Source organism: Haemaphysalis longicornis, unplaced genomic scaffold (genome assembly GCF_048455015.1).
Source record: "Haemaphysalis longicornis isolate Haplotype H1 unplaced genomic scaffold, Haemaphysalis longicornis Haplotype H1 scaffold_1, whole genome shotgun sequence".
NCBI classification, from domain to species: domain Eukaryota; kingdom Metazoa; phylum Arthropoda; class Arachnida; order Ixodida; family Ixodidae; genus Haemaphysalis; species Haemaphysalis longicornis.
Window position 1 is genome coordinate 250,697,583 of NW_027526203.1, and position 22,894 is coordinate 250,720,476.

General features: G+C 47.1%; 1 protein-coding gene across 1 annotated transcript; it reads right to left on the reverse strand.

The window, feature by feature from the left end:
• Positions 1-123: 123 nt before the first annotated feature.
• Positions 124-15,225, reverse strand: LOC144144142 (uncharacterized). The gene is made up of 5 exons (XM_077675525.1): positions 15,060-15,225; positions 14,917-14,990; positions 4,005-4,097; positions 1,877-1,903; positions 124-323 (listed from the first exon to the last, which is right to left on the reverse strand). The coding sequence occupies exons 1-5, from the start codon at positions 15,130-15,132 to the stop codon at positions 183-185; spliced, it is 408 nt and encodes a 135-aa protein (XP_077531651.1). The 5' UTR covers positions 15,133-15,225; the 3' UTR covers positions 124-182.
• Positions 15,226-22,894: the final 7,669 nt, after the last annotated feature.

The window sequence follows — 22,894 nt, forward strand, 5'->3', positions numbered from 1 at the left end:
ACAGATCTACCTTATTCCAAAGTCTCTTACCCGCTTTTCTACGTCCCGTCTTAACAAAAAATCCGAAATAAAGTCGTACTAACGCCCTTCTAAATCGTTTGCATGCTTGATAAGGTCAGGAAACCATTTTCAATTCATTTTATGTTCGCCTTTTTTGGCCTGCGTGTTTTAAAACACCTGGATTAAAGCATAACTTTCATTAGGTAAAGAATGACGTCGACCGCATCCCAAGTATTGGAAGTGATGTCTTGACCCGGCGCAGGAGCAGACGGCGTAGTGCAGAATACGGCCAGCCGTTCAAGCTCCGGCATCAGATCGTCAGCCTGCGCGCCATTCAGAATAATAATAAACAAATTGCCCCATTAATCAATCAATCCTTTGTTCAACAGATATATCAGGCAATAAATTAATCATAAAGATGCAGGTATAAAAATCGACGCCCACATTTTCCTATTGTCCGCTGTATTGTTTTTGTATAAGCAGAGATGGGCGCTGGAAAGGAAGTACCAAGACCTTACCCTATATGGTTTCCGCTTGCCTGCGTTTATGCTAGATACAGAAATTAATTGCACGTATGGTGGGATATGACAGACCACCGGTTATCCTACAGCCAAATAATCAGCTTCGTCGAAGGGGGCACCTAGTAGATATATGTGAGAATAAAATGCCTGCTTAGTTGACCCTTTAAAAAAAAGGCCGAGCAATCGTTCTCGAAAGCGCCAGAGGAGCCCCAGGTGTAGCCTGAGTTCGTATGCGAGACATCCTGACCCAAAGAGCCACAGGTAATATTTGTCAGTGAGTTCATTTTTGCCGCGCTAGCTGTAATCGACACAGCCTTATATGCAAACGGACGAGTATTTTGTTGGGCAAAAGCAACGCGTGTGTGTGTATGGGGATGAGTAAGGGGGCGGGGTGGGCGACAACGAACAAAGGAAATTCGGAAGCAGAGTCGGCTTGTTGGTTTATGTGTGTACCTGCAACATATGTCTCGCATATACGTTTACAGCGCATGAATGCTATTTTTTCGCGCAGTGCACCTACGTGCTTTTCACTGGTAGATTGTTTATAAAACGCCGCTGAATCTTGGGCATAAATGGTTTCGTATATAGTAACAAACAGTTCAGGCAGTACCTAATATTAACATAAGGAATAGAAACCCCCTATGCTGGTTGCCTAATTCAGAAATATTTTGACGGAACCCTCTAGCCGACGCCACAGTCACTGCTTTGGAGTTCTCGGTCGTGTAAAGCAAATTTAAGCTCCAAGATACTTGAACCAACAGCACGGGAAGTTGCAAAATAAACTTGCAGTCATGTGCGAACATTAAACTGCAAGCTAAATTGCCGAAATGGCAAGCGCCGCTGCCGTGCGATCGTTCCCAATGCTTCCGACAACCCGCGCGGCCGAAGGGTGTCCTCCTTTGACGCCATGACAGGCGCCACCAATCAGAGGCGTCAAAGACGAAAAGCGCGCGTCTTTCAAACGGGACCGCACGTTTTGCAAGATAAATGCCGGTTGGACTCATGTACGATAAAACTCAATGTGATATTCGGAGTCAGCGCTCAAGAAACTATATAAACGTGCCTCTAACTCAATTTTTTTTTTTGAAAGCACTTCAGCTTTCCTTTAAGGTTCCTCAGGAATATCTATCGCCGCCCGTCTTAAATAATCAGTTGCCTGTTTAAAATTCGCGGTAAGCACGCCCATGCCCTCAGCCATGGCATCCGAGATGACCCTCGAGAGAAACGTGCGGGGATGATCTGGGATTTCATTGCCTCTGCTATCCTGTCTTTCTACCTGCCTCGCAGCCCTGTGGATTGAGAGGAAACGCTAACAAACCTATCTGCGTGAATTTCACAAGTAAAATTGAGCTCACCGTCAGGTACTGTGCCAGCTGTGGTTCCTGGGCAGGGGAAATAAGACACTTATATCAGTACTCCCTCGCAACGCATTATTTCCTGGGATATTTATAGAAGCAATGCTTCGGCATCGAAATCAGTACCGCACATTATAGGTGCAAGGAAAGTATACTCGGTAATGCTTGGTGAGAACATTTATTGCCGCACGACATACATGCCAATTAGTAGCATAATCCGGCTGAGAGTAAAATGTAATTCGAAAATTTTTCGCGTGTCCGGGAAGGATACATCGCAAATGAAGAGTTCGAACTCGTACTAGCATCTTTTTTAAAAAGTTGGGCGAAGGGGGCGACTCAATGATGTTCAGTATGTATTAATCAATAATCGTAAGCAACAAGTATGAAGAGCAGTGCTTGGGGGCGCCATCTCAGTTGTGGAATTATACCATTCTTCCACAATGAATATATACTCGGCTAATTGTAGAAGCGGCAGATTCAGAGGCGGTACCTGCTACTGTATCCTTCTCCCTATGAGGTTTCACGAGGTAAATCCACTGTCATGCCCCCTATGCCACATGAGGACAGTTAAGCTTCATCTGAACGTTATCATCTTGATATCAAGAAACTGAACAGCTTAAAGTTACCCCAGAGGTTTTTTTTTTTTTTTTTACTCGTGAGAAATTTTTTACTGGGAAACAATTCTTTCCTTTAAGCGTACACCACAAATGGCATTAAGAAAAAAAAAGGGGGGGGGGGGGCTGCGTAGGTTCATTAAACGTATCTAAAACTTAAAGGTCCGTAAACAACAGGCCACATTAATTTTGTCGAATGCTCTTCCTGGTTGTTTTTACCTAAATCAGGACACGGTGGGTCTCGCTGCGCTTCTGTTTTATAGGCCTAATTTTATTTATAGATTCCGGCCTTTAGGCACGTGCTTCACCGTAAAATATGTGTATGAAACTAAGTAAATTTACCCAAATGGGAAAATAACGCAAACCGTTTCTTTTTTGTATGGAGAAGTATATCGGAGCGTATATGGAGGAAGGATCAGTACATACTTCAGAAAACGGCGTAAGGAATTCTTCAGCTGTGGACAGGCTTGATCTATACTGATTTTTTTTTCTTATTTATACGGGCAGAAGTATTAATGTTACAGTAGACTCGCGATAATTTACATTCGGACAGTTAAAACTTTCGGTTAATTCAAACAAATTTCAAAATTTTGTTTGTCGCGCTATGTTTCCAATGTATTGTAAGCTAGTCGCTTAATTCAAACTGCCCCATTGCGTAAATTCGTTGGATTCGTACTATTGCCTGTCCTTGCCTGAAAATATCTGCTGCGCACTTCCATCCTTTGGCCGCTAACCGTCACAAATGAAGCCGATTACCTGCATACACGTGTCAGAGCAATTAACTGGCTGCCCTTGCTGGCATCGAAAACATTGTTTTGAACTGTCATACACAGGCAAAGCGCTCATACATTCGTCATTTTTTCTCAAACTGTGAATAACACTTCAGTATTGCGTGTGAATGTTGTATTATTAAATATATGTGAATGTTTCATAAAAACACAAGTTCGTATGTTGCCTCGAGTCGTATTTATGAGAACTTCTTATAACTCAAACAAAATCCTGGGGTCCCTTCGAGGTTTAATTATCGCGAGTCTACTGAAATTGAATTCGAAGGTATACGCGGACGTATATCATAGCGCACTTAAGCGTGGGCGTATGGATCGTCTGTGTCTGACAAAATTTGATAAAGTTTGACAAAATTTGTTAGTTTGTAACTATACATGCTGACTGCAACTATTGGCTGCAACTCTTGGTCAAACGGATGTGTCTCCCGTTTTATAAAAACCTTGCCACGAAAAATTGTCTGACAAGTTGCCGCTAAAAGGAGTCTATTGTTACGGGTAGCTTCATTTACTTGTCGCAGTCAACTAGTTCACAATAAATGTGTTCGCACCTGTGTTTAAAATTATGCATCACCTCGGTGTTGCGGGCTAAACAGCTTCGCTAGTCATCCACCTTCACAAAGTGGAAATTTTTTGTATAGGCCTCTGATTCAAAAACGTGTTCGGCGTCTGCACTTATAGCTAAAACAAACCATCTCAGCTGTGCTAAAGCAAGAAACACTCAATACTCACCAACTTTCCTCTTCGACACAACTTCTCGACAAGGCAGAAGTCGTCAGGACAGTGTAGCACGTCAGTCTTCAGTCGATCTAGTTCTTGCACCAACTGCAATGCATGGGAAATACCATGCCTTCATTGAACACGCAGCATCACACTTGTCATCCAGCACCAAGACAGCTTAGCCCTATTCACAAACCTTCCCCACCACTTGGGCCGCGAATCCACTTTCTCATTCTGCAAGGCCCAACAATTTCTTTTCGCGCCCAGCACATCCTCCCCAGAATAAAAGGTCGCCAAGTCGCTACACCTAGCGCAGCTCCACTCCCCGACACTCTTCTAACCCAGCCGTTTCCATCAGCGTCACTTTTGAGACCCTCAGCCGCCACTCTGCGGTCATCGCCACTGAGGCCAAGGCCCCCTGCGTGGACCGAGGGAAGATAAGAATTACAAGATGGCTCAAGAAGGAGCTTCTCAGACTCTTAGCGGAGAAAGAAAATATACCTCTTTATCTCTTACACACACATTTCCTCTATACACAGTGGAACCCCGCTGATACGTCCCCCGCACTCACGACGACCCGCTTCTTACGACGGATCACCGCGGTCCCGGCAAAGTCCCCATAGAAACAATGTATTAAAAACCCCGATGATATGACGCTCGGGTGCACGCGGTCCGCTTCATACGACGTACATTGGCGCGAATAAACCGCCGCTTTTTTCGCAACGCTTTGCCGCCTTGTCCCAACCTTCTTTAATAGTAACCCCCTTTCGAAGCTGCTTGATGTGCAAAGTTCTGCAGGCGGGCCAGACCACTTGCTGAACAGACGCAAGCAAGTAGGCGGGTACTCGTGAGCGGGAGTTAACCTGCGACGGCCCCACGGGGCAGCAGTACGCCAACGCGCCGACCTGGAGAAGTCGAAGTTCAAAGGGCAGGCGCACCATGGACTTGAGTGGCTAAGGCCTTGTGCTGCTAGCATGAGGTCGCGGGTTCAATTCCCGGCCGCGGCGGCCGCTTTTCTGATGGAGGCGATAAGCAAAAACGCCCGTGTGTACGAGATTTCGGCGCACGTTAAAGATCCCCAGGTGGTCAAAACTACTCCAGAGCCCTCCACTACGGCGAGCCTCATCGCCTGCGTTGCGTCGGCACGTTAAACCCTACAATCAATAAATCAAATCGATTTGATGTTACCGTCGAGCCGCCGACGAAGGCGAAAACACATACGACGCATCCCACGGCGATGACCGAACAGCCGCTTCCCCTGCCTGCCCGATCTGTTTCTTTTATTCACGATGTTCTCTCTTCCTATATCTCTGCCCTCTGCTTATCAGTGTCTTTCAAAGCCGCGTTGTCACTGAGCTCCTTTCTTTGCTAGAGGGACTCAATTCACACGCGTCCGCGCACGGGTGAAGACACGTACCCGTTGGAACTGACATTTCGGGTCACTCACTGTCCGCCTTGCAAGTCGCTGTAGCAAGACCGCGCTATAATTTTCTCCGCAACACTGTTTACTCGCGAAGTTTGAATCATCTTATCTAGCTCGCGTTGTTGGTTCTTGTGGGAAACAAAAACGGCTGTGTTGAGCACTTTGACCCAATAGCTCAGCACGGAACCGTTCAAAGAGTGTCTCCACCATGTACGGCAATGCCGTTTGCTTTCATCTCTGCCTTGTACTATCGTTCGTTTCGCTTAACCTTGGCAGTTTCACACTCGCCTTTTCCTCCTTTCAAGTGGCTCGACCACGTCGGCATTATCCCGCGCGCGCGCCAGGCGCTAGGCCAGCGGGCTATAAATTGCACGGGACGGCACGGGTGTCACGTAGCGCGCGGCGCTTGGCTGGCGGGCTAGTGGAGGGGGCTTAACAAAGGCGTTGCTTTTTTTAAACTGGGGATTTCAGTAAAATGTTCGCAGATCACGCGAGAATGTGCTAAATATAGTAGCTTAAATAACTTCTTAGCCCACCTGTCGCGTGAGACCATCTACTAGGCCGGAATTTACCTGCACCCCGGGCGTACGACACCCCGGTCATACGATGCTTTCTCGCGTTCTCAGGGTTCAACTGTATATCTACTGTGCATTTTCTCCGGGGATCAATTTTGCCTTTCTATCATTTTTGGCATCCGGTAATTTTATGCCTACGATCCTATTATTACGGTTCCCTGTTTAATTCAAAATAATGGAATTGACCATCAGGCATCTGCAAGTAGCTGCGACACAGCTTCTTAAGTGCGCGATGGTTCAACGAAAACTAAAGTAAAATAATTGAATGGAAAGGAAATGTAGGGAAATTAGGGACTGGATGGGGATCTAACCCAGGGACTCCAGAATGCGAGTCTAGCACGCATAACCAAGAGAGAGAGAGAGAGAGAGAGAGAGCTCTGGAATCCTACTGTCGTGTCGAATCCTACTGTCGTATGGTGTCCCAAGGGCCTTTTTATTATATAGTGCCTGTATAGGGATAAATCATGGAGGAAAGAAAAGCTTAGGAGAGGCCCTGACGTCACACCCAGCGCAGCCGGAAACTCCATTTCTGTAAGTCGAATGGCGGACCATTGGCCCTCCATGCCATTGGCGGACTCTTTTTGCCTCTCTCTCTCGGTGCACCTTCTCCGCCTCCTCCGTCCTGTATCGCCTCTCTTGTCGTCTGCATCTGCCAGCGCCGAGCCGGCGGAAATCAGCTGATAGGCAGGTAGAAGGCCGTTTTGCAGCGCGTGACCGTGAACCTAAACGCGCGGTTACACCGTTACACGGCCTTCAGTGTGGCCGCAGCAGTTTTTCGAAGCGGCTCGCTCTAACAATGCCGCAATGCTCGGTGCCAGGCTGCAAGTCGCGATCGGTACCCAAGGAATTGGGCGTCACTTTCCACCGGTTAGTGCATCATTCCGCTGACAAGTATTGCTGTACATTGGTGGGCATTCATCCTTTGTTTGCAATCGCCGCCGTTTATAGGTTCCCAAGCGATGGAGAACGCCGCAAACAGTAGGCGAACGCCGTGCGGCTACCGGACTGGAAAGTGCCCAAGTTTGCGTTGCAGTTTCACTGGCAATCCCACAGATGACTAGTCAATTAAACGGCCGTTCTATATATATAGGTAAGCAGCACTTCATGCAGATTTCACGCTAAAAAATTGCGGAATGTTTTTACCGTTGTTCGCGTGCCTTAGATAGAATTTTTTGCGAAGGAGGAGGAGGAGGAGGAGGAGGCAAAACGTTTTATTGAGTAAAAAAAATGAGAGGGTGGGTGGCGTCAATAAACTTTTTTTCGCCAAGTTTCAACTTGTCTCAGTGTCAATAAATTCAAGGTGATATCAGTTGAAAACGTTCATACACTAACCTCGCAGTATGAAGCGTTGAAAAGCGAAATCCAGAGCGAGACCACAAAAAGATCCAGATTCCAGATCCAGCACTCTTCCAGTCAACAGACGGACACCTACTAAGGTAATAGGACGATGGAATTATATCAACTGGGAATCTACCTTGTAACAGTTGCAAAGGCGCTGCCGCGCATTGCCGGCCTAGCAAACTATATATTGCAGCGGCGATAACCAAAAAATTGAGTTGCGAATCGTTCGGTTGCAAGTTGCCTACGTACTGCACACCGTGTACGACGGGACGGCGCGTTCACGCTGTCGCAACTCGCAGCATCCTTTTCGAGTTCCGCAAGACCACAGCGCAGCAAAGCGAAGCAGCAATCTTCGCAATAGGACGACAAGGCAGGCGCTGCCTTTCCTCCATGACTGGCGAACGGCGGGCGGGCTGTTGCTAGGACGCCGTTGCTAACGCGACTTCCAATGGCCGCCGAAAACACGTGACTTCCTCCACACTTTTGCCAATGCGCGGGGATAGCTGGGGGCCTCTCCTAAGCTTTTTTTTCCTCCATGGGATAAATAAAACCCTATGTGTTTCTATAGAGCGTTATATACACCGAGCCCTTTCAATGTCGGCTTCACTGCTATAGAAAAAAAGATTCTGCAGAAATTCAGAAAATTGTCTACTAATACGTAGCATTCGTATGTCGCTTGTCTAGACTGTGAGTTCTTCACAGCCAAATTGTCTGGTTTTTCTAAATTCTGTCCGACCAATTATCTCTATTTACGCTATTATAATGATGAAAGGTGGAACTTCCGCGAAACCTGCAATTTTGTGAAAATGCAGGGCGTTACACGGTTCGCCATTTTCGCGATTTTTTTTCTAGTTTTCTTATTTTTTGGCTTTTCAAGATTATGCCCGGCCAGTTATCTTCATTTATGCTATTAGAAGTACTATAAGGTGGAACTTCCGCGAAATATGCATTTTTGTGGAAATGCAGGCTGTTACACGGTCCTGGCTGTGGGGGTACTCGACAAAAAAAGCTATGCATTAAAATGCATTGCCAGGAAGGATATTTTTCGTGGAGCTATATAAGAACTTTGGTATCAAATTATTAAGGCCCTATCGTCTTTTATTGAGAGCCTTTTGGCAAGCGGCAAAAGTGTGACACAGGAGGCGTTTCAAACAGATAGAAGGGTTTCCCTGTCCGTGCTTAATTATTTAAAGGCTGTAACAAAACTGTTTGCTACCGGAGCCGTTGAGAGCATCATCATCATCACCATTACCAGTGCGTACCAATCTGCGGCCCCGAAATAGGTGAGCCCGATACGATAAAACGCCCCGATGTCAATCGCGTATCCTACGATAAGCGGCGGCATTTCAATATGCCTACGTTTGAATAGGTATTTTTGTGTTGTTGTTAATGGCAATTTCATCAAACTAATTTGAAATTAGGCGCTCACTTCCGAGCGTGCAGTGAGCCCTAGCACGGTGCCTACAGCAATGCGCGGCGCGCACAGCCGTCACTTCAAACTCTTTGCATACAGGGGTCATCCTGCTAGCGTGCTTGCATGGTAATTAAGAGGTTCGTTTTTAAAAACCGACCAGCGTGTGCAAATCATTTTAGAGTTTGGTTAATCCAGGACTACGTACGTACATGTCGGGCCCGAAAGTTGGGGAATAGTATCCTACGAGCGTTCAATGTGTGCAACACACTTTTTTTCTTTTCAGAGCACACTTCAGTTGATTTTGTGCCAGTATTGGGTAATTTAGACACGCGTATGAAGTTTAAAAGCCTAAAAATGTGCCAGAAAAGCATCCTACAAGTTAACCACTCGAGGTTAGCGTTGAAACGGCTTTTAATAGACGCCATGGTGATAACGTCAGCAGGGTTATTCCGGCGTTCACGCTGCTTGTAGGGACCAATTAAGAGTGACAGTTCTGGTCATAGTCAATAATGTGAATCTACAAGCTATCGTTGCCACCCCTCTTTCCGGGATCCTCAATGCTAGTACCAAGCGTACAGTGCGGTTAGATTTAGAAAGAGATCTACAGTCAGGTGCACAAACGAAAGGGTGGAAAAACAACGTCGGTGCTCGATTTGCTGCAAAATAAAAACAAAAGGTTCAATGCCTTTTCACTATGGAGTTGGATGATCAACGGAGCTGTTTGTGAGCTTTTGTTTTGCCACAAACTCCCGCTCAAACTGCACTGTCGTGCTTTTGGGGAAGCGTTCAGCAGAAATCTAGCCACGCCGACGTCTTCCGTCTTCCCTCCACGCGATATTCGGGGTCCCGACGGGCATCGCGCTAACGCGTGGCGTCCGCAGCCCAATCATCGTCTGTGGCCTCCTCCCGGCGGGTTCGTTCCAACTGCCGCCTACTTTTCTTTAAGAGTGGACTTCACTGCGCTCCACACAATGTGGGAAAGCCAGCTTAGAAAGACCAAGATTACCGATAGGTTCTTAGAAAAGCGCCTTCACTTCTAAACACAAATGCATTGCCGCGAAGACAATTATCTAGCGGCAATATACGCCATTTTGTATCAAAATATAAAGCGCCTGAGGCGAACAGGTGGCCGAACGGAGAGAATGTGCCGAAGTGAGCTGGAGAAGAGTGGGTTTTCTTGATTTACGCACGCAAAAAAAAAAAGAACGAAAGAATGAGAGAATGAGAGAAATCCCGGGCCATTTCCACTAACGTAAAAGCTGGAGAGGGGCGAAGCATGCAGTGTATAAGCTTTTGCCAACAGCGATGAAACCGTTTGAGGGGGGGGGGGGGATATAGAGGAATAGAGGTATACAGCTGCAGTCTGCACCGTGCCGGAGGTGACGAAGGCGTGCACACCGAACGGGCAGTACTCGCTGCTAACAGCGAGATCGTGAGGCGCGGCAGGGAACTTGGGCTTGAAGTGATAGACGAGAACAGGGTAGTGGGCAGCATTGGACATAGGCAAGCTTTTCAGTGGGACGGGATTCACTTCAGCCCCAGGCTAGGAAACAAGGTGGGGTGGCGCTTAGGCGGGAGAGCGGTAGCTTTTTTAGGTGGCCCCGCGCAGCTAAGGAAGGCAAACTAGGAGACAAAGGGGAAGCGAGGGACACATGCACACTCAACGCTGGGAGAAAGCCAGGCCGAGAGATAAACGGAGAACCTACAGACGTAACTGAGAACCTTGACAGAAGCGATTTCAGCGGAAACAATTGAGCGAACAACTTTGTAAAAGACAAAAATAGACCTCGTAAGCGGAAAGGGAAGAACAAATGCAATAAATATTTAATCAGCTACATAAATATGCAGGGAGGCAGAAAGCCTGATAAGTGGGTGGAGATTCAAAACCAACTTGAATGGGAAGAAATAAACGTGTACGTTGTAGCCGAGACTCACCTCCAATACCTAGAAGCCCCACCTGTCATAGACAACTATGTCTGGGAAGGTTGCAACGGGACCACAGGAATGAAGAGAGGGGGAGGTGTTGGCATGCTCATTAAACAAGGGACCGACTGGCAGAGAGTGCATGAAAGCTGTAAAGAGCATCTATGGGTTAGAGGCACCATAGAGAGGAAAAATACATGGCTAGGAGTAGTGTATCTGTGGACCGGAAGTAGTGCTAGGGAGGAAAATCAGGAAATGGTAAACTGTTTGAGAAGAGATATAAACGAGTTCAAAGAGTCGGGTGAAATAATCATAGTTGGAGATATGAATGCCCATACAGACGGTTCGGATGGATATACAGACCGTGACGTTTCTCTGGCGATGCATCTATGTCAGGAAAACCGGCTTGTAATAGTAAATACAGAAAAAAAGTGCGACGGACAAATAACGTGGGAAAGCGGTAACAGGCAGTCCAGCATAGACTATAATTTAGTATCCGAGACAGTATACGAAAGGTTGCGGGAAAGGAGGATAGATGAAAATGGAACAGACAGCTTAGGAAGCGACCACAAGCGGCTTACCTTGCACTTTGGAGGTGCAACCCGGACAAATTTAGAAATAGGTACAATAGGAGGAACCAATTTGAACAATGAGCAGTTAAAGATCATCGCTGATAGAATGGAAGATGAAATCAATAAATACCCAGACAAAAATTGGGATTACGACGAAATGATTGCGTTCATAAAGGGTAAGATGAATGAAGCAAAGCAACGAAACCGGTGGAAAGGGAAGAGAAAGCCGAGAAGCTGGTGGAATAAGGAAATAAAAGAGGCTATTGACCAGTGAAGAAAGCCGTCGAGAGAACATAGAGAAGCAAAAAGAACTGGTATGGAACCGGAGGTAGTGAAGGAGAAATGGGATATTTACCGGGGAAAAAAAAACTAGAAGTACAGAAAATGGCGTAAGCAAAGATCAAGCAGAAAAGCGAACAATGGATGGCAGAAATACGGAAGAAGGACAAAAACACATCCAAGAAGTTTTGGAAGCATGTAAAATTACTAAGCTCAAAAAACGATATCCATCGAAAATTCTTGATTTATGAGGAGGGGAAACAGTTAGAAGAAAGCACGCGTTGGCGCATATTCATCGAGTGATTAGTGAGAAGTTTAGGGCAATAGTGGTAGGGAAGCCTGCACCGACAACATCAGCGCCACAGAAGGCTGCGGAAAGGGAAATAAGTTTGAGCAACCTAGATTGGAAAAAAGCAGAGCAAAAGGTTTCCCCCCAGACAGCAGTGGGCCCGGACGGAATACCAATGCAACTGATAAACCTGCTTGGACCTAAAAGTAAGGAATCGTTTATGAGGGCAATAGATGAGGTGATACAAACCAAACAATTACCAGAGGACTGGCTAGAAAGCAGGATGAATTAAAAAAATATAAAGGCAGAGGCGACAAAGCCAGTATTGATTCATACAGACCCCTCACAGTAACGTCAGTGGTGTATAGATTCGAACTTGGGGAACTGCAGAATGCATTTAGACAAGACAGGCGATTAGATGGTAATTTGTTCGTGATAACCCAATGCATTGAAATTGCGAAAGCACAGAATAGACCATTATGGACTACGTTCTTGGACATTAAAGGGACATATGACAACGTAAACAGAGAACTGCTGTGGAGAATGCTGAAACTCCAGGGATTAGATGACGAGTTAATACAGTTCCTTATATCAATCTATGAAGACAGTAGAGTGCACCTTACATGGGAAGGACAGAAATGCGCCAAGCAGGTCAACATCCATCGGGGACTGAAACAGGGATGCCCTTTGAGCCCAATACTGTTAATTCTTTACATGGCAGGGTTAGAAAGGAAACTGGAAGAAAGTCAAGTAGGGTTTAGCCTAACCCTAATGCTGCAAGGCGAAGTGGTACAACAGCGTATTCCGGGAATGTTATACGCAGACGACATTGTTCTTTTAGCTGATAACCAGACCGATATGCAACGGCTAATAAATATTAGCGGCCAGGAAGCCACCGACGTCGGGTTAAATTTTAGTGCAGAAAAATCAGGAATAATGGTTTTCAATGACGCTACCACTGACGCAGTGTCTATCCAGCAAGGCGAATTACCCAGAGTGAAGGAATATAAATATTTGGGAGTGGGGATAAACGAAAGGAATAACTACTAAAGAACTCACGAGGAGCAACGTAAGGGCAAGGGAAAGCGAAACGCAGCTATAATGAAGCATAGAGCTCTGTGGGGATGTAACAAATATGAAGTAGTGAGATGAGTGTGGAAAGGAGTAATGGTTCCGGGTCTTACATTTGCGAATGCTGTACTCAGCTTAAAATGAACGTTCTATCGGGCCTTGAAGTGAACCAGAGAACGGTAGGACGTTTGGCCTTAGGGGCGCATGGAAAAACAACTAACGAAGCAGTGCAGGGAGATATGGGCTCGGCGTCGTTTGAAGTTCGAGAAGCACCGAGTAAAATATGTTGTGAGATGAGGTTGAGAGCAATGGATCAACGAAGGTGGGCAGCTAAGGTTTTCAGGTACCTATACTTGAAAAGCGTGGACACGCAGTGGTTACGGAAGACTAGAAGGCTAACGATGAAATACGGAAAGAACAGTGGAGAATCCAAAACAACCAAGGTAACCAAAAAAGAGGCAAGGCAGATTGAAACGAATAAATGAAGAGAAAAAATGGAAGCTAAAACATCGTTAGAGATGTACAGGGCTGAGAAATTGAACATCAGAAAGGAAAATTTCTACGATAATTCCCAGGGCAGTGCTTTGCTTTTTGAGGCTAGAGCAGGTTGCTTGCGAACTAGGAGCTTTGTGGGGACGTATTCACAAAATGATGGGGTATGCGTGGTCTGCGTAAAAGAAACAGAAATTATGCGGAACGTAGTGTTAGAATGTGACGGTATCCATCCAAATCTACATGAGGGGAATATTCGGCTTCCAGAAGCCCTAGGATTTAAGGGTAGCACAGAGGAAGTTAACTTCAACGCTGTAGAGGGGACGAAAAGAATATTAGAGTGCTGGTGGGCGAAAAGCAGAGAGGGGAATATTGCCTAGGGCAGTTACCACCTATAACAGAACAAAAAAGTATTTTGTGCCTGCCCTAAGCAGCGCTAGTATTAAACCAAGAGTATAAAAGAGAAGTGTATTAGTCCTGTTTGGTATGTTGACATGTCATCACCCCGCTACAAAGGGGAAACCAATAGCAATCATCATTATCATCAGATTTGCATTAAAAATCTCTCGTCTTTGAAGTACAAAGCTCTTTAGCGCGAGACGTAAACGAGTGTCCTGGTGTTTTTTTTTAGTACGCGTTTAGAAGCGCTCCAGTGCGAGGCGTAAACGAGTGAACCGGTGATTTATTAGTACGCGTTACGTTCTAACATGGGGCGTAAACGAGTTTCCCGGTGTTTTAGTACCCTGACTACATGAGACGGTGATTACGACGACGACAGGAGGCGCCAACAGCCCCAGCCCCTAAGAGACTTCACCGCTAAAAAAACACCGGGGAGAGTCAGCATATAACGTCTCCGCTGTAAAAACAAAAACACGTTGTGCACGAGTCCCGTTAAACTATCAGAAGCGCTGCTGCACACTTGGTTTTGTGTTTCACTTCATAAGATAGGAAGCCACTGCAAGGATGGAGTGATCCAGGGGCCAGATTGGCAGAGCTGTTGGCACCTGAGATTTCGTGGGAACAGTTTCTCATCAGCCCGCACTTCGGCTATCATCTCTCTTTTCGCTGGGGGTGGGAGGGAGGGAGGGGGGGGGGGTGTTCCTAACAGCGGACGTGGGTCGGCTAATCACAAACTGCCTTTACGATATTCACGCGTGATTACCTTTGTGAACCACGCTTAGAATATCAGCAGGCCTCCCGGATGGTGTTCCTAGTTTAGTCATGTCCAGCATGACATTATCATGTGCCAGTTTGACGAGTCAGCAGAGAACCAGTTAAATTTATGCTCGAGATAACAATCCTAAATTTGGAGATCAGGGAGGGTCAAAGAACGTTGTAGTTGCACTGAGGGCGGGAAAAGGTGCAGTAGTGTTATATAAAGAGATGGATCCCATCAAAACAAAAAAAAATGGATAAAGGGCATGCGGCAATCCCCCTGGAGACAAATGGCATGTTTGTACTCTGGAGGGACAGTTGGTTATTCTAAGCAGGAGCGTACTCTGTGGAATCGTGTCTTGCGGAAATGACTGCCATTTCGAGACTTACCGCGTCCGATGCCGCCCCTCTTATGCAGAGCAGCAGGATGCCCACGTGGAACCTTTGGTGGGGCAAATCCGGAGCTGGTGCGGAAACACAGAATCGGAATCGGGTTTTGAGGTCACTGTAACACTACAAGTGAGTGTGCTTACTGCAGAGCTCCAGAGGTCGCCTCATAGCGGCGGCTGTTCCTAGTAAGGCCCAAGCAAAGCAAACAAGTCTCATGGTTATTCTTGGTAGGAAACTATGAAGTATTGCTCTTGAACGCAAAGGACGGCCCGCGTCTTCCGTGCCGGCGTCATCATGTTTGTCGGCGCAGTGCTCGAGTGGTGGTTTGGCGTATCGCTGAGTACAGCGAAGATAAGGCCAACAACGGTGCCCTGACTCGTTTCTAAAAGCGCTCTGGCTCAAGAAGACTAGCAAAGTTGAGCGCTTCGTAGATTGGATAAGATTTGAAATTAAGTCAGCCCAAGGGGTTATGGCGACGTCCAAATGTTACCGCCACATTTTTCGAAGCTGCCATTTTTATCTAGTTCACCCTTCTAAATTGATTCCAATAGAATGTGCTGATCGTTAAGTGCTGTTGTCAATGTTTCTATTACAGCTACATTGACATTCTCATTATTTCAGCGTCGCTTATTTCTAGCATGAGCCGGAGGAAATCACAAAACCATTTTTTATTATAGTCCCAAAGTTGCTGTCCGCCAGAACGTCTGTTTTTGTTTTTCATGCATTGTGCGTGTGCGTGCGTGCGTGCGCGCGCGAGCACTCGCACTTGCACTCGCGCGTGCGGAGGTGTTTTTAAGTGCGAATGCACTTCTTAAGCGAGCCTGAAGCGTCCGCCGCCGTCCGCATAGCAACAGCTGCGGGTGCGCGCGCTCCTCGTCTTCCTTGGCAACGGGGGGAGATGGGCGCGCGCTGCCTGGCCGCTGACATGGCACATACCCACGGGGGGGATTGGCCAAGAATCGGGCGCGAGAAGGGCTAATGCACCCGCTTAAAGGAGTACTGACACGAAATTTCAAAGCTGAGATCCGCTCTAGCAATCAAGTACAACGACAACACAAATAGGTGTCTGTGAATAAATGCATCTTTCTTTCTTTGTAGTTGTGTGTGTGTGTGTGATCTCTCTTTCGCGAACATTACCGAACCGCGCAAATTCAACTCGTGCATTCGCACTTTCACATTCTTCCCCTCGGGGAAATGCGGGGAATTTTTTTTCGAGGGCGTTAAGTGCAACCAACTACCTGTGACACCACTCTTAGGTAGTATCCAATAAAAGTGAGGTGGCCGTGCATTGACTTCATTATGAGACAAACTGGCGTTGCGATAGCCCTTTCTAATAATGGAGATTAGGCTTCTTCCGTCATTAAAAGAAGAGCATACACGCAATGCGTACTTGCGGTGCAAACTTGGGGAAACATTAGTGAGCTCAAAGGGCCACGGGAACGGGGGCGATAGGTGTAATATTGGGGAATATGAAGCACATCATACGTTGAGGAGCAAACTCGCGTAGTGGGCATCTTAGCAAAAAGTAAGAGGGAAATAAAATGAGCTGGGCCGATCATTCGACAAGAGGTTAACCACCCGAATAACGGAATGCCTATTAAGGGACGGAATGAAAGGAGCGGGTAGGCAGAAAACTCGACGTACCTTATGAGGAGGAAAAACTCCAGGGGCAAATACGAAAGGCGTCCGTGAACTCCGTGTTGTCTTGCAGTGAAGAACAAAGCAATGTTCGTGTAGGAATAACGGTTATGTGCCCCGGAATAAAGTGGAAGAAAACCACAAATGTCAGATAAGCAATCAGCAAAGTGACGTGCACAGACGAACGTCGCCGAAATTAATGTTGCGGTGTTTGCTCTCCACGCGTTTACCTCGAGTGCTCCCGGGAACAACGAATTAGATCTAACGCATTGCCGACCAAAAATTAGGGATCACAAAGCTACACCCGTTTCCTATCAAACTAGATTGCGGTGCGGCATGCAAAAGAAGGAGGAAACGCGCGCTTCGGTTGATACAAAGGGCAAGATAAGATAGATGTGTGCGTCGAGGCGCCGGGAACAAAACGTAAATAAACAAAACTAAAGGCATGGCTCGTGACAGTATTAGCGGCACATAAATTTGGAACAGGCACATGATATAGCCATCAAGATGAGTGGAAGACCTTTTAGCTTGCTTGGTAGCATTATCCGCAAATTTTATCCATTTGGTTCACTCTAAAATGAAATTAGGTTGACGGAAATGTGCAGTGATGGGATGCTCAAACGTGAACGCAATATAAATGTGGGGAAGAAAATGCCCTGATTCTGACTTACGGGGAGCGTTCACGCAAAAGTCATTCGATAAACCGGGAAACAAAGGATTATCCGATGATTACGCTCTTCTGGAAGGTAAATTTCAAGAAAGGGGTTGCGATAATTCGATTTTTCGATATAACATGGTAAAAAATTTCAGAGACGAGCGGGTATGTAAATCATCAACCACATATATCGTCTGCTTCAACCACGGGCAAAGGCCCCGGCGGCACTGAGCATCTGCGGGGGGAATTAAGAGCAACGGAAACGAAACATTTGTACCGGCTGCATCGCTCATTGTCCACAAAGCACTCCCTTGGGAGGAGGTTCTTATTATAGAGAGGATCTTCCGTGTTACGTGACTGCCTCTCTAATGAGAAGACTCCGGTACACCTTTTTGCTTCGCGTTGTTGAGCTTGTCACAGACTTCTATCTTCACAGAAGCTGCCACACCAGGAGCCGAAGCGCGGCACGCTCGCCTACCCCGTTTTAAAGCAAAGCTTTTTACCTCTACCCACCAAGGGTTCTTTCGCGACCGTTGGTGTCACCAGAAAACTCCAGCGAACAAATAAAAGAATTTACTGGCACCGCCGGGAATCGAACCAGGAACTAATAGACTAACAAAGCGAGAGCCCGTTGTCTTACCGATTTAACTACCAGCCCACGCGAAGACGGGGAAGACAGGTGGAGGACTCACCAAGCACATCTACGAGTTTACCCCCTGCGTTCACGCTGAATGCCACGTGAAAGCGTCACGTGACCACTCACGCCCGTCTAGCGGCCCTGCGCGCACCTTGCTCATGTGCCAAGAGTTACAAATATTAAAGGAAGCTCACACCAATGCATTACATCACACTTCTAGTACGCCAATGTGCTAAAGCCTGTGGCCTCCATTGTTTACGTAAAAAATCACAGCTCCTTGTCGTTCGCCCTCACGCCAAATCAAGGAATACATTCAAATACTCCTTGATGGCCAAGCCATCACTCCAAGCCCCAGCATCAAGATCCTGGGCCTACATCTCGAGGCTAACACCAAGAGTGACGTCTCCTTGCAGCGCCTCAAAAACAGCATTAATCAAATCATACACATGATCAGGCGAGTTGCCACCAAGAAGCGATGCCTAAATGAATCCGGTACCTTTCGATTAATTGAAGCTTTTGTCCTCTCGAGAGTCACTTACGTCAACCCCCTGTCTTCTTCTCAACAAGGAAGACATAGAGATGCTTTATATAATGATTAGAAAGGCGGTCGAGCAGGCCATTGGTCTTCTCATGAGTGCGTCCACACAGAGGCTGCTTAGCACGGGGCTCCACAACACGGTGGAAGAGCTGATAGAAGGCCATCTTTCTAACCAGAAGGTCCGACTCAGAACTGCGATGGGTAACCGCATGCTTCACCAGATTGGCTGGGCAGCCCAGAATGTCATTCCGCTTGACGTACTCCCAGACTCTTGGCGACTAAAACTAAAGATGCTCCCTTTGCTTAGAAATATGAACCCCTCACATGGCGAGGGTCACCGAAAAGCATGGGCTCAAGCGCTAAACATCACCCTCGGTGGGGATCATGCAATTATCTACACAGACGCCTCCAAACATCGAGGGCAGCAAGCGCCATCATTGTGGCTACCTCCAGAACCAAACTCCTTGCGTGTACCTCGCTTAGGACCAAAGAAATGACGGCAGCAGAAGAGGCAGCCATCATCTTGGCTCTCACTCAACCAGGTGTTCGGAGGGTAGTCACCGATTCCCAGCAAGCCTACTGGAATTACCAGTCGGGTTGGGTGTCCTGACCTGCACTGCGCGTGCTAAACAAACACTCCCCAAACGGTTCCATTCAGCTCATCTGGACACCCCCTCACGCTTCAATGGAGGGCAACAAATACGCCCACCCAACAAGCCTGCGGATTTACCTCCCGTGCTATGGAGCTGCACGAGGCCAGACACCCGCTTGTCGCATTCAGGGAGATAACCCAGCATTATCGTCTTCAGAGACAGACCCTATCTTCGCCTTACCCTGACCTTTCCAGAGAACAACAAACTACCCTACGGCTCATACAATCCGGGCTCCTTCCCACAGCCTACGCGTCTTCACTAAATGCATCCGAATCGCTCCGACGCTGAATGTAAATTTTGCTCAGAAGTAGGAACACTCCGCCCCGTAATCGGGGTGTGCGACTTTAGCCCTGAGCACCCTCCTTTCTTTCCGTCAACTACCCAACAAGAGCAATGGGAGATGCTGCTGTCCCGGCCCTCTCTACATACCCAGCTTCAGCGGGTGGACAGAACACAGGCCGCGCGGACTGCATATGGGCCCCACAGAAGAAGGAATCACTCCCCAGGGTTGCACTCTGGGCTGTTCAAAAATCTGAACAGAAGAATTTCTTCCTCCTCCTCCTTCTCTGCCGCAAATCTCGTCGCCTCCGTCCGCGGAGCAGAGACGGAGAAGTCAGATCGTCTAACACGAGCTTACTTTAATTTTATAAAAAAAGTTTCCACTCTTGTGCTACACCAATACAACTCAACCAACACCGTTCATGCATCATGCATTGATTTAACCTTGCCACCCGCCGCGGTGGCTCAGTGGCTAAGGCGTTGCGCTGCTGAGCACGAGGTCGCGGGTTCGATTCCCGGCCGCGGCGGCCGCTTTTCTGATGGAGGCGAAAAGCAAAAACGCCCGTGTGTACGAGATTTCGGCGCACGATAAAGATCCCCAGGTGGTCAAAATTAATCCGGAGACCTCCACTACGGCGCGCCTCATCGCCTGCGTTGCGTCGGCGCGTTAAACCCCAGAATCAATCAATTTAACCTTACCAAGAATATCTCTTTGAAGTAATAAATGACGTGGGTAAGTGCATTTCACTGCTCTCTGGTTTTACTATTTGTACAGCGATGTGAGTGAATTTAAGTGACGTCGCATGAGCAATCGTTATGGGTGCCGTTCACAGCTTTGCTTTCCAACCACATTCACGGGGTGGATTGGCGCGATTTTTTTTCTCCTGACATTTTTAAAGCGAAGCTTTTTACCTCTACCCTCCAGGGGTTCAGTCGCGACCGTTTGTGTCAACAGAAAACTCCCGCGAACAAATAAAAGTTACTGGCACAGTGAACCTGGACCGAATAGAGAAAAGGAGCGAGAGCCCGTTGTTTTAGCGATTGACCTACGAGCCCACGCGGAGACGGAGGAGACAAACGGTGCGCTCACCGAGCACATCTGCGGGTTTAACCCCTGCGTTCTCGTTGAATGCCATGTGATAACGTCACGCGCCCTCTCGCGCCGCTCTGCGCTCCGCCCACGGCACGTGTAGCGGCCGTGTGTGCGCCTTGCGCATGCGTTAGGAGTTAAGGAAAATTAAAGAAAGCTCACACCAACGCATGGCATCTCACTTCTCCTCCGTCTCTGCCGCCGATCTCGACACCTCCGTCGGCGGCGGCAGAGACGAAGTGAGATTCTAACACCGGGTTTGAGCTTCCTTTAATTAAAAAAAGTCAGTTTCCACTCATGTGCTTCGCCAATACAATTCAACCAATCACCATTCATGGATCATGCATTGATTTAACCTGAGCAAAGAATATCTCTTTGAAGTAATAACGGGCGTGGTTAAGTGCATTTCACTTGTGTCTAGTTTCACTCCTTGTAGCAAAACGTGTGGGAATTCAAGTGACGTCGCATGCGTAATCGTTGTGGGTGTCGTTTACAGCTTCGCTTTCCAACCACCCTCACAGGGTGGATTAGCGCGCATTTTTTCCTTCTCTTTCTTTTTATACGGTACCACCGTACAAACACCACCTATATTCGCTTTTTTGCTGTCACCATACTTTCATCCTTCGCTCTTCCTTCGCTCCTAACCGTTGATTATTCACTGCAATGCGTAAGCCGTGAACGGACGCCTTAGAGCTGCACTATAATATGCCTCAAAGCTAATACTTCCAAGTAGTTTACATTGTAGTAGTTAGGGGGGCGTAGTGCCGATCAGCCTTGGTGAAGTCAATACAAAATTGCCTTTTACGTGCCCTTGAGAAAGGCATTGAGTGAATGAAGCCGGAAATTGAACCTTCCGACGAAGCCGGCCAATGAACAGGTCCCCTTCCTTCATTCCATTCCTTCTGTTGATTACTCGGTTTATCATTTTTAAGGTTTGTTTAAGCTACCTTCATGATATGCTGACTGTTCATGATATGTTGAGCTGTCCTTGTCCTGCTATATTCTCGGTCTAGCTCGTTTACTGATCTCGCTTCCGGTATCGCTTGACTGTCATGGGCATTTTCCCCGGGCTCGTTTTATGCATTTGGAGTAACTCCGATTTTTCTGCCCAGCATTGTCGTCCGCACTGAAAGGCTAGCTTTTGTACGGCCATTCGTGCCGTTGGAAGAGCTTCTTGTTTCTCTCCGCCTGACCCTGCAAGCGCTATCACAGCAAAATGCGTCTTCACCGCGTCAGCGCACGTGCCCGAAACCTTGTCTTTTCCGATCTTGTCTTGCACGCCGATTAGAAACTGCGCGCGGCGCAGGCCAATTCTCTTGCGACAGAGGGGCTCGTCACACGCTTAACGGAGTGGGAAATCTTCTAAATACTAAAGCGTTTCTCTATCGACTCAACGACAAAACCCGTGTGTCCGTCTGTAACGGTTGCTGTGCCCACATTTCCCACATGTGAAACTGCTATAGGCCCTAGAGCAGTGTTTCTCAGCCATGAGTGCGCCGGAGACCCATTTTAGGCTTGCGAAAGTGAGGGGGGACTCCACGATAAATATATGTTGATCGGTGTCTTCACTTGCAGCTTATGGCGCTCACGCACTTATTCAATGCCCGCCGTCTGTGCTCGACTTTTATGACGACGCACGCCATAATGATAAACAATTTGCTCTTGAACCTAAAAGGCTTGTAAACCCCTAAAGGCTGCCTTTTTTTTCTCATATTTTTCTCGTGTTGTGCAAAAAGCCGATGTTAAAATACGGTAACTCGCGACAATTCAAACCCGAAGGGACCCGAGGATTTTGGTCGAATTATCAGAAGTTTGAATGATCAAAAGTTCTCATAATTATGACTCGCGGGGCAACATACCGACTTGTGTTGTAGTGAAACATTCACATATAATTATGAATGCAACATTCACACGCAATACTGAAGTGCTAGTCACACTTTGAAAAAAAAAATTACGGATGGGTGACTGCTTCGTCTTTGCATGAAAGTTCAAAACAATGTTTTCGGTGCCAGCAAGAGTATCCACATAATTGCGGGAGTTTTCTGCACATGCCGCTCCTGCTTCGCATGTCATCTTGTTTTTGTCTTATTTATTTCTTCCTCAATCCACAGGCGCTTGTTGCCATGGCGCGCGCGGTTTCATATTGACACGTGTATGCGGGTAATCGGCTTTATTTGTGACTGTTGCGATGTGAGGATGCAAATGTGCAGCTAGAAACGGCAAATGCAGCAGGTATTTTCGGCCAAGGACGATAAAAAAGTACTAATTAACCGAACCTACGCAAGGTAGCAGTTTGAATTAAGAGGCTTCAGAATACATTGAAAACATAGTGGGCCAACCAAAATTTCCAAATTTGTTTGAATTAACTGAAAGTTCGAATTATCCGAGTTTGAATTATCGCGAGTCTATGTACGTGCTATTCGGAGAAACTAAACGTAGATGCCATGCGGCGAGGCCACCTTTTTCATTGCCACCAAGTTCTGGAAAA

Coding starts and splice junctions, on each gene's coding strand:
- LOC144144142 (XM_077675525.1), bottom strand. CDS start 15,132: ATGAGACTTGTTTGCTTTGCTTGGGCCTTACTAGGAACAGCCGCCGCT. Junction 14,991..15,059: donor GCGACCTCTGGAGCTCTGCA/GTAAGCACACTC, acceptor TTTCCGCACCAG/CTCCGGATTTGCCCCACCAA. Junction 324..1,876: donor AGCTGGCACAGTACCTGACG/GTGAGCTCAATT, acceptor AATGGCGCGCAG/GCTGACGATCTGATGCCGGA.